Source organism: Loxodonta africana, chromosome 11 (genome assembly GCF_030014295.1).
Source record: "Loxodonta africana isolate mLoxAfr1 chromosome 11, mLoxAfr1.hap2, whole genome shotgun sequence".
NCBI lineage: Eukaryota > Metazoa > Chordata > Mammalia > Proboscidea > Elephantidae > Loxodonta > Loxodonta africana.
The window spans coordinates 26,034,147-26,045,950 of record NC_087352.1 but is presented as its reverse complement, the minus strand read 5'-3'; the positions used below and the strand labels follow the sequence as shown (position 1 = coordinate 26,045,950).

The window sequence follows — 11,804 nt, the reverse complement described above, 5'->3', positions numbered from 1 at the left end:
ATGTATAATTTATAAGCTGATAATCTGAAAAGCTCAATAGAATGAAAAAATTTCTAAGGGATAAAAAACTATAAGTGATAAAAGTTAACTCAAGAAGTAGAAAGTCTTATAAGTAGAAAGACTTATAATATGGGAAGAAAGTGAGAAAGCTGCCCAAGAATTAGCCGAAACTTTCCCTCCATGGCTCTGGTGAATTCTTTAAAAATGTCAAGAAATTGATACTTGTCAAGCTACAGAAACTATTCAAAAGAGAGAAAGTGGTGAAAACTACTCAAGTCCTTCCATGATACAAGCTTATCCATAATACCAAAATTTGACAAAGATAGCACCAATCTCACGTATGAACATAGAGACAAGAATCTACGTATGTAGATAGAGGTAAGAATACATAAAATATCAAGGAATAGAATTCAGCTTATGAAAAGATTGGTGTACTACAATCAAGTTTTATTCTAAGAATGTAAAGATGATTTGATGTTAAGAAATCTACTACTAAATTTCATTGATCCTAATTTGCACATTGTTCTCACCTTCTCTGAAGTCAGACCCATCTTCCAGTTTGTGGCATCTTACAATTAGCATTTTTCTTTCTCGGGAGTATATAAAATAATAAAATACCATTCTCAACCAATAATGTCTTAAGTTAGATGAAATACAGTAATGTAAAACCTTACACCAAAAAAAAAAAATAATAATAATAATCTCAATGAATGTTTGAAAGGCATTTGATAAAACTCAATACTCATTCCTGATTTCTAATCAGGATACTTCCTCAACATGACACAGGGCATCTATTTCAAAACAATAACTACCATCTTAGTTAAATGTGAAACATCATAGGCATCCCCGTTAAAACTAGGAACAAAAACAGCACACACACTACCAAGACTATGGTCGTTTGCTGTGGAGCTTTTGACCACTCTACAAAGCCCTGAAATAGAAGGAGAAAAAAAGTATAACTATTGGAAAGAAAGGAGCCACCATTGTTATTTGCAGGAAAATGGAATGATATAATTGGGAATTAGCTTATCAACTGAAAAGCTGTTTGAATTAAAAACTATACAACGAAGTAACTAGATATAAGATAAATACACGAAAGTAAATAACATTCCTATGGACTAAAACAAACAAACAAAAATTGTCATTGAGTTAATTCCAACTCATAGTCACCCTATAGGACAGAGTAGAACCACTCCATAGTGTTTTCAAGGCCATAAACCTTTATGGAAACAGACTGATACCTTCTATACTCTAATGACCCCCAAATGCACAAACACACGTGTGTGTGCTTCTTGATCCAATATCTCTCTTGAGCTCCCGATGTACTTACCTGTCTCCTTGCCACCTCTACTTGGATATCTAATGGTCATCTTAAACTTTACATGTCCCATACAGATATCCTAATTGTTGTTGTATGCCATCAAGTCAATTTAGACTCATAGGGACCCTATATGACACAGTAAAACCGCCCCATAGGATTTCCTAGGCTGTAATCTTTACAGAAGCAGACCACCAGGTCTTTTCTCCCACAGAGCGGTTGGCGGGTTTGAACTGCCAACCTTTCAGTCAGCAGCCACGAACTTAAACGTTGCACCACAAGGGCTCCTTGATATCCTAATACTCCTGCTCCTCCTACAGTTTTCCCCACATCACTTCTCCTCACTCTTCCACACCTCTAACTGCAACATCTTTGACCCCCTCTTTCTCTCGGCACCCACATCCAAGGTTAGAATTACACACACCACATGGAGACCCTCTCCTCCATGTCTGACTACAATAGGAATTTGTCCTGTTCCGCAGGGAAGACCACTTGGGACTCATATCCCTGATCAGGCCTTTGTGGGGCAAGAAATTCCAAGCTGAGGAAGGAAATGTGACAACCCACTGAGATCTGCAAGGTGGAATATTTGACAAAAGAGGAATAAAACCCCAACCTACCTGAGAGTCTTCTGACTCATCCTCGTCATCCATTGAGCTCCACTCCTGGGAAAGTGCAGTCTCTTGAGAAGACAGGTCTGAGTTGTGATGGGAGTGGAGGAGAAAAAGAGCCATGAGTATCCAGGCCAACTGGGGGGGGGGGCATCTCTTTCTCTTCCCACCTGGTATCTTATCCCTTTTTTGCTAGCATCCTATCCTACCCCACCCAACTCTGGACCATATGGTTCAGGTGAAGCTGAGAGAATGACAGGCCTGAAGTCTGGTTCCATTTCTCTAACTGCCTGCAAGATTTACAATGGACCACCTGATGTGCCCTGCCATCTGACCCTCAGTTTCTTCACCTGTCACATGGGTAAAATAGTTCCTTCTCTAGAGGGCACAGTCACAGATACTTCCCAGACATAACCAAGCAGCTCACAGGATTGGTTTATGGGATTTGAAGGCTCAGGACCATAGCATTGTGGGACAACTTGGTCAATTGGCACAACACAGTCCATAAAGTTTATGTTCTATATCCTAGTTTGGTGAGTTGTGCCTGGGGGTCTTAGAAGCTTGTGAGCAGATACGTAAGGTACAAGTATTGGTCTCTACTTATCTGGAGCAAAAGAGAAAGAAGGAAACCAAGGGCTCAAAGAAGAAACTAGTCCATAAGACTAATAGCCTACACAAACCATGGCCTCATCTATCCTGAGGCCATATGAACTGGATGGTGCCTAGCTCCATTCTCACCAGTGACACAATAGATGGCCCTGGATATAATGGAAGAAAAAAGCAGAACAAAACTCAAATTCTTAAAAAAAAAAAAAGCCAGACTTACTGGACTGGCAGAGACTAGGGGAACCCCTGAGAATAGCCCTGAGATACCCTTTAAACTTTGAACTGAGACCACTCCCAGAGGTCACCTTTCAGCTAAATAACAGATAGGCTCATAAAATAAACAACATCACCCATGAGTACTGTGCTTCTTAAAAAAATAAATAAAAAAATACAGGTAGTCCCCGACTTAGACGAGATTCTGTTCCAATGACTCCATTGTAAATTCATTCTGATATAAGTTGAATACTTCATTTTTTAAATATTTTTATTTTCATTATTATTGCCTTTTATTATCAGCATCTTTATAGATCCAATCTTCATTTGTTTCGGGGGTTGAAAACATTACATATATTAATTATATATATACATATATTAATTACATACATTGCACATAAACATTACTGAACCACCAGGGCTCCTTCTGTGCTTCATAAATATTTGTTGAATGAATGACTGAAGGAATGAACATTGAGTCTTTCCCTAGGCTCCACTGACGCCTTTTACCCTGCTCCAGCAGGACCCTGTCGCCTCACCTTTCTCATCACTGTCACAGCTGGTGGCCCCAACATCCACAGCCTCCCATTCTCTGGTGAAGGTAGAATGGGGCGGCTTCTCCCAGGTTCGGCTCTCACAAGGCAGAAGTGTTTTGGCCTTCTCAGGCTCCAGCAGCCCCCGCAGCTGCTCAGGCCCAAGACTCTGCATTTCCCCAAGAGGTAGAGCTTCTGAGACAGGCTTTAGAGGCAGGACAAAGCCTCTCACCGTCTCCTTCTCCTCCAGTTCCAGGGTCCTGACTACTTTCCAGGGCACAGGATTTAGACCTGAGGGCTGACAGACACTTAGTCATTCAACATTTACAGAGTGGCAGCTATGTGCTGAGCACTGTTTTAGGCACCAGAGAAGCAGCCTTGATCAGAACAAAGATGCCTGCTCTTGTGGGGCTTCCATTCTAGGGGGAGGAGAGAGACAGACAGTGAATAAATAAAGTACAAGGACTTAAAGAAATACTTGCACACTCAAGTTCATTGCATCTTCGTTCACAATAGCCAAGAAGTGGAAAAAACCCAAGTGCCCACTAACAGATGAATGGATAAACAAAACGTGGTATATGCATACAATGGAATATTACTCAGCACCCTTGAGGAGTCCCTGGGTGTGGTAAATGGTTAAAGGCTCAACTACTAGCCAAAAGGTGGGCAGTTAGAATGCACCCAGAGGTGCCTTGGAAGACAGGCCTGGCAATCTACTTCCAAAAGGTCACAGTCATTGAAAACCCTATAGAGTGCAGTTCTACTCTGAAACACAAATCAACTAAATGGCAACTGGTTATAGGAGCCCCCGAAAGGTGCAAATGGTTAAGCACTTGACTACTAGCCAAAAGGTCGGCGGTTCGAACGCACCCAGCAGCACTTGGAAAAAAGGCCTGGCAATCCACTTCTGTAAGGTCACAGTCTTGAAAACTCTATGGAGCGGTTCTACTCTGCATGCACAGGGTCGCCATGAGTTGGAGTCGACTCAACAGCAACTAACAACAATAACCTTTTGATTCTTCTGATCACCTTAAGGAGAAAGTATGATTGGTGCTAATATGCCTTAATATTGCTCAGTTTCCTTTCAAACAAATTTTTCTACTCAAAGTTAGAATGTAATGACATTGTTTTATTCTCACCATATTTATTTTTATTGTCACCCTCAATAGCTGAAAAAAAAATCTAAGTACAAAGTGATACTGACTTTCCATTTGTAACAGTGATATAAAATTTCCCTTTTAAATTGACTAAGACAGATTTTAAGAGCAGATGTTACTCCTGTGTGCTGGTGGGAGTGTATATTGGCTCAACCACTTTGGAGAAATATTTGGCAGCATCTACTAAAGCCAAAAGTACACATACCCTAAAACAAACAAACAACCCCAGTTGCTGTTGAGTTGATTTTGACTCATGGCCAACCCTATGTGTGTCAGAGTAAACTGTGCTCCATAGGGTTTTCAGTAGCTGATTTTTTTAGACGTAGGTTGCCAGGCCTTTCTTCCAAGGCACCTCTGGGTAGACTCAAACCTCTAACCTTATGGTTAACAGCCTGGCACATTAACTGTTTGTACCCCTCAGGGGACTCCATTGGATATTTTCTTGTTGTTGTTTTTGTTGTGTGCCATTGAGTTGATTCCAACTTATAGTGACCCCATGTGACAGTGTAGAACTGTCCCATAGGGTTTCCTAGACTGTGGTAATTATGGGAGAAGATCGCCAGGTCTTTTCACCTGAGAAGGGGCTGGTGGGTTCGATCCACCAACCTTCAGTTAGCAGCCGAGCTCATACTTATTATTATTAAATCAGGTTTTGTCTTGGTAGAATGCTTACAACAACTCTATGAAGTAGCCTCTGTTATTATAACCCCATTTTACAGATAAGCACACTGAAGCTCAGAGAGGTTAAAGTGATATGCCCACATTCACACCAGGCAGTTGCCTCCATGTCTAGTTCTTATTATTTGGTTTAAAGAAGACTCATGGTTTGATTTAAAGAAGTCTCATGGTGACTCCACGTGTTACAGAGTAGAACTGTGCTCTATAGGGTTTTCTTGGCTGTAAACTTTATGGAAAGGAGCCCTGGTGGAGTATTGGTTAAGCACTTAGCTGCTAACTGAAAGGTTGGCAGTTCAAACCTACCCAGTGGCTCCACAGGAGAAAGACCTGGCAATCTGCTCCCTTAAAGATTCAAAAAACTCAAACCCATTGCCGCGGAGTTGATTTGAACTCATAGCGACCGTATAGGACAGAGTATAACTGAGCTCCATAGGGTTTCCAAGGCTGTTATTTTTATGGAAGCAGGCTGCAACATCTTTCTCCAGCATAGTAGCTGGTGGGTTCAATTCATGACCTTTCGGTTAGCAGCCAAGCTCCTAATCACTGCACCCTCAGGGCTCCCTTCATAAAGATTACAGCCTAGAAAACCCTGTGGGGCAGTTCTACTCTGTCACATGAGGTCACTATGAGTTGGAATTAAATCAAGGGTACATACCAACAATAACCTTTATGGAAGCAGGTTTTCAGGCCTTTCTTCCACAGTGCTGCCAACCTTTCACAGTTAATAGCCAAATGCAAACTGTTGGTGCCACTAAAGAACCCCCTAACAACCAGGACAGCCACCACCAACGATAATGTTGTTTTGTCAGGTGCCGTTGAGTCACAGCAACCACAATGACACACTGCCTGGTCCTGTGCCATCCTCACAATCATTGCTTTGTTTGAGCCCATTGTTGCAGCCACTGTGTCAATCCATCTCATTTCATCTAGGGTCTTCCTCTTTTTTGTTGACCCTCTACCTTACCAAGCATCATGTCCTTCTCCAAGGACTGGTTCTTCCAGATAACATGTCCAAAGTACATAAGAGGAAGTCTCTTCATCATGTAGCACTAGCAATATTGGCAGCTACCATTTCCAGGAACACTTCCTGTCTGCCAGGCACCACTGAGCACTTGCCTCCCTTATCTCATTCTCCACACCATTCTCCCTGCAGATATCCTTATTGTTCCCTTTTACAGGCAAGTAAGCCCCTTGATTAAAGTCACATGGCTTAGACGTGGGGAGGGTACTCTCCACCTGTCTCACTTCAGGACCTGGGCTCCTATTTCCTGTCGGCACATGTGCCAGACAGATACAGGGCACACACCTGCGCAGGTGACAGGTTTGTGGGCTGGTAGACAGGAGAGTGGCAATGCAGACACACACACAGAGACCCACGAGGGCGCACGGGCACGCACACAGATGCTCAATACAGGACCCCTTCTCGCCTCCTTGAAGAAATTCAGCTGTAATCCACAGACCCGTGGAAACCGCAGGTGGCTGAGAACCGTCCCAGCCCGGCCGACCCTGGCTTTCTTCCACCGGATGGGCTTGGGGAGCACCTCCCCAGATCCCATCCTTAGAGCTGCTCTGCCCCCCATAAACACACACGCGCACTCACACACTCTTGTGTGCTCCCCCCTTCCCGCTGTGCCCTCAGCCTCTCCTCCTCCTCGTCCCTCCCCCCGCAGTGGTCCATCCCCCCTCAGGGGTCCATCCCCCCCAGGGGCCCTTCCCCCCACAGGGGTCCCTCCCCCCGCAGGGGTCCTTCCCCCCACAGGGGTCCCTCCCCCCGCAAGGGTCCTTCCAAGGACTCACCCTCCCCAGCCAGACCCGCCAGGCACTGCAGAGCAGAAACCGCACCGAGAGCGGCTGCGCAGACGCGGAGGCTGCGAGCATGGGGGGGTGGGGGGTGGGCAGGTAGGAGGTGGAAAGCGAGGGTAAAGAGGGTGGGCCACCCCGCTCCGCTTTTCCAGCCCTGATGACCCTGCACCTGCAGGGATGGGAGAGGGGAACCGAGAAACTACGGTAAGGATGTGTCCTCAGCGTGACTGAGGGGCGGGAGGGGGAGAATGCATAAGTACTTCCTACCGTCCTGCCCTGAGCGTGGCCTCAAGTGGGATGTGCCATCCATCCCCCACTGATGGGCACATAGATTAAGTCCCACGTTCCCTACAGCAGACACAGCAAAGGCCAGCAGTCTTGCAAATGTCCCTTCGTGGTTCTCTAGTCTACAAACTTGGGGGAGGTGGGAAGGGAGGTGGCTGGGCAGGGGTGTGGCTGCCCCCAGGGTCCCTGAGGCCAAACTGCCTGAGGTGAGAGTCTGGCTTTGTCGTTCGCTACCAGTATGCCTTCGGGTGGGTCATTTATCATCTCCGGGCCTCAGTTTCCCAATCTGTAAGATGGGAATCATGGTTACCAATTCCCAGGTTACTACCCACTGCCCGGTAGAAGGTAAAAAAAATAATTAGTGCTTGTAAAGTGCCCAATGGGGAGTCCCCACATGTCACAAAAGATTAAGTGCTTTACTACTAACTGAAAGCTTGGCCGTTGGAATCCACCCAGAGATGCCTCAGAAGACAGACCTGGTGATCTGCTTCTGAAAGGTCACAGCCTTGAAAACCCCCATGAAGCAGTTTTACTCTGCACACATGGAGTCGTTATGAGTCTGAATCGACTGGATGGCAAACTAACAACAACAAAGTGCCTAGTAGCTGCTATTATTATTAGTAGTAGTAGTATTCAACTTTTGCAACACATTACCAACAAGTTGCCACGGAGTTGATTCAGACCCACGGTGACCCCATGTGTGTCAGGGAAGAACTGTGCTCCGTAGGGTTTTCAATGGTTGATATTTTCGAAGTAAATCGCCAGGCCTTTCTCCCTAGTCTCAAAAGCCCTATGGAGCTGTTCTACTGTGCACACATGGAGTTGCCATGAATCAGAATTGACTGGATGGTAACTAACAACAAAGTGCCTAGTAGCTGCTATCATAATTATCAGTAGTATTATTCAAATTTTACAATACAATAACCAACCAGTTGCCATGGCGTCAATTCAAGTGGGGTACATGCAGACCACCTGCCCTGTGTTGGCTGTGGGGAGTGACTTGCTGGCCTTGGGGGACCAACACACATTATCGAAGCACACATTAAATGCTCAGCACCTCCATTCTGAGGCTAAGGCCAGGTGAGCCTGAGTTACTCAAGCATCATCATCTGGAGATCCTGAGGGGTGGGTGGGCTCAGGAACCAGCTCAAAAAAAAAAAAAAAAAAAACTTGCCATCAAGTCAGTTCCGACTCATGGCAACCCCATGTGTTAGGAGTAGAACTGTTCCCTGGGCTTTTAAAAAATATTTTATGGAGATAATTAGAGATTGGCATGCAGTTGTAAAAAAATACCACAGAGATGCTGTATACCCACACAGTTTCCCCATACCCCAACCAGGACACTGACGTTAACCCAGTCAAAACAAATAACATACCATCACCACAAGAATCCCTCAGGTTGTACTTTTATAGTCACAACCAGCCTCTCTGCCTAACTTTTTTTTCTTCTTTTTTTATGGCAAGTCCATAGCGAGCCCTGGTGGCAGAGTGGTTAAGTGATACAGTTGTTAACCAAAGGTCAGCAGTTCAAATTCACCAGCTGCTCCTTGGAAACCCTATAGGGCAGTTCTACTCTGCCCTCTAGGGTCGCTATGGGTTGGAAGGGTCTTCTTGGCTATAATCTTTACCGAAGCACATTGCAAGGACTTTTTTCCATGGTGCTGCTGGGTGGGTTCAAACTGCACTGTTATTGTTAGGTGCCATGGCTTCCAATCTGATTCATAGTGACCCCATGTGACAGAGTAGAACTGCCCCATAGAGTTTTCAAGGCTGAAATCTTTACAAGAAGGAGCCCTGATGGCACAATGGTTAAGCGCTGGGATGCTAACTGAAAAGTCAGCTGTTCAAACCCAGCAGTCGCTCCGCAGGAGGAAAGACCTGGCTGTCTGCTCCCATGAAGATTACAGCCCAGGATACAGGCAGTTCTACTCTGTCCTATGAGTTGGAATCCACTCGAAGGCAGTGGGTTTTAATTTTTTTTTCTTATATAGGGTCGCTATGAGTCGTAGTCGACTCGAAGGCATACAACAGACAATCTTTGTTGGAACAGATCGCCCACTCTCAACCCTGGCTGAGCTGCGGGTGGGTCTGGTTCGCAGCCGAATGCTTAACCGTTGCGCCACCAGGATTAATAGCCACGTACAAACCGCTTGCGCCATCCGGGGACCCGGAACCAGCTCAAAGGAATGCGTGAGGCAGTAGCAGGCTCTGGTACTGTCCGCGGTGCTGAACACTGAATAGCTAAACAGAACAGCTGGAGAGGACTCCTTTCCGCCCTCTGCCACCCAAGAATCTATTCGCCTGGGAAGAGCCGGGCTGCTGCCTGGAAACAACGCTCTCTGAACCGTGGGGCGCGTGAGATGAAAGCAGATGAGGGGAAAAACTGCAGTGTCACTCCAGCGGTAGCCTTGGCTTTTGGGACAGCAGGGCCTGGCTGCGACTCAAATTATTAACAGAGAGTTCCCCAAACAGTTCTGAGGGGTGGGGCGGGGGGGGGGGAGGGATTTATAAACATGAAAGCAAGAAAAAGAGGCTGTCAGAATTCAGGACTCTGGTTATCTTGGGTTGGGAAAAGTCCATTCTGACTCTTGGGCACCCCGTATGTGTCAGAGTAGAACTATGTCTCCATAGGTTTTTTGTTTTTAATTTTGTTATTGTTGTTCCACAGGGTTTTCAATAGCTGATATTTTAAGAAGTAGATCGCCAGGCCTTTCTTCCAAGGCACCTCTGGATGGACTTGAACCTCCAAATTTTTGGTTAGCTGCCGAGTGCATTTACCATTCGCACCAGCCAGGATATATAGGTGTGTGTGAGCTATTCATAAAGTCCTAGTTTTTATGTTGTGAGGTGGGGGTGGCAAGGAGAATATTACCGTAAGATTTATACAAATACAGAATATCTATATTTTATGCTTAGTTGAATTATAAAAAGTTCAAGTTGTGAGCTTTGGGTGGCATTTTTGAAATGATGAGAAAGGGCAATTTAGAAATTCCTCAAAATTCATACTTTTGAATATGTCCAATTGTGTACATGGTGAACTATAGAAGGGAATGGTCTGAGCGCAGCCTGCTGCCTTGACTCACAAATGAACCTTGTGCTCAAAACCAGATGTGTCGGCCTGGCATCTGGGATGGGATGAGAATGTGGGCTGGGTCTCTTTCTGGGATGTCTTGACCCAAAACACATCCTATAGAGCAGCTAGTGGCCTATCAGCACCTCCCCCCCCCCCTCTTGTCCTGACCACACATCAACAGTTGCAGGAACTACCTAGCTAAGTGTGTGCATTATACAGCACCCAGCCAACCCCACTTCTATATTTGTTCCTGGTGAGGACGGAATGAGGTCTTTCATCTGCAGACAAGAGGGGTGCATGCAGACCACCAGCCCTAAGTTGGGTGCAGGAAGTGACCCACTGACCATGGGGAACTGACGCCCATTATTGAAACTGACCTTACTCCATCTCTTATCCATGTGAGTAAAACGTTGTTCCACCCAATACCTGTGTGTGAGTCATGTCTTTCTGGTTGAATTTGGACCTTGGCTTAACATAAACTGTGTTATTTTACCATCAATTTGGTTGGTGAATAGAAATACCAACCAAATATCTTTTGTCAGCATTAGTCTTGAGTTGTGCAAGGTCTTCAAGAATGAGTCCCTGACATAAAATCCAACAACCCTGGGATTGTTGAAGGAATGAATGAATAAACAAAAGAACAAATTTATTCTGCTCAAACATTTGGTCAACAGCAAAGTCACAGTTACTTTCATCACCCAAAGGATAAACATTCATAGAACACCTATTATACGCTGGACATTACAAGAACATCTATGATGGCTGAGACGTCTTCTGCCCTTAAGGTGATGACATCCACACCACTTCAAGGGACGTGAAGCTCTGAGTCTTTAACTTTGAGTTCTCTACCCAGCTACAGTCACTGTGATCTGGCCCCTATTTACTTTTGCATCCTTTCATGAGGCTGCTGGCCCAGTGGGTCTTAATATTACTGGAGGTCATTACTTACTTACATATTTTTTCCGTTTGTTGTCTCTCTTGCCTACTAAAATTTAGGCTCCATAATGGTAGGTGGCACAAACAGTTAAGCACTAGACTACTAGCCAAAATGCTGGCAGTTTGAACCCACCCAGAGGCAGCTCAGAAGACAGGTCTGGCAATCTCTACTTTCAAAAGGTCACAGCCTTGGAAACGTTATGGAGCTGCTCTGTTCTCCACACATGGAGCACCATGAGTCCAAATTGACGCAATGGCAACTAACAACAAACAAAAAAACCCAGTTGACTTTGAGTCAATTCTGACTCTTGGTGGCCCATGTGTGTCAGAGTAGAACTGTGCTCCATAGGGTTTTCAATGGCTGATTTTTTCAGAAGTATGTCACCAAGCCTTTTTTCTGAGATGCCTTTAGGTGGATTTGAACCTCCAACCTTTCCATTAGCAGCTGAGTGCTTAACTGTTTGCATCACCCAGGGACTCCCAATAGTCGGGACTATGTGTATCTAATTCATTCCTGTGGTGCCTGTACCTGGAACACTTCTTGCCACATATCAGAGATGTTCTATGAATACTTTTTTTTTTTTGAGAAAT

At 45.1% G+C, this 11,804-nt stretch overlaps 1 protein-coding gene across 2 annotated transcripts; it reads right to left on the bottom strand.

Annotated features, from left to right (window-relative positions):
- Positions 1-4,062, bottom strand: SMIM17 (small integral membrane protein 17). Of its 2 annotated transcripts, XM_003406877.3 has the most exons (3): positions 3,288-4,062; positions 1,939-2,015; positions 1-931 (listed from the first exon to the last, which is right to left on the bottom strand). In XM_003406877.3, the coding sequence occupies exons 1-3, from the start codon at positions 3,454-3,456 to the stop codon at positions 821-823; spliced, it is 357 nt and encodes a 118-aa protein (XP_003406925.1). In that variant the 5' UTR covers positions 3,457-4,062; the 3' UTR covers positions 1-820. The 2 variants fall into 2 exon arrangements, with proteins under 2 accessions (XP_003406925.1, XP_064149507.1); XM_064293437.1 differs by lacking the exon at positions 1-931 and having other exon boundaries at positions 942-2,015.
- Between the last annotated feature and the right edge of the window lie 7,742 nt (positions 4,063-11,804).

Coding starts and splice junctions, on each gene's coding strand:
- SMIM17 (XM_064293437.1), bottom strand. CDS start 3,456: ATGCAGAGTCTTGGGCCTGAGCAGCTGCGGGGGCTGCTGGAGCCTGAG. Junction 2,016..3,287: donor CTGTGACAGTGATGAGAAAG/GTGAGGCGACAG, acceptor ATCACAACTCAG/ACCTGTCTTCTCAAGAGACT.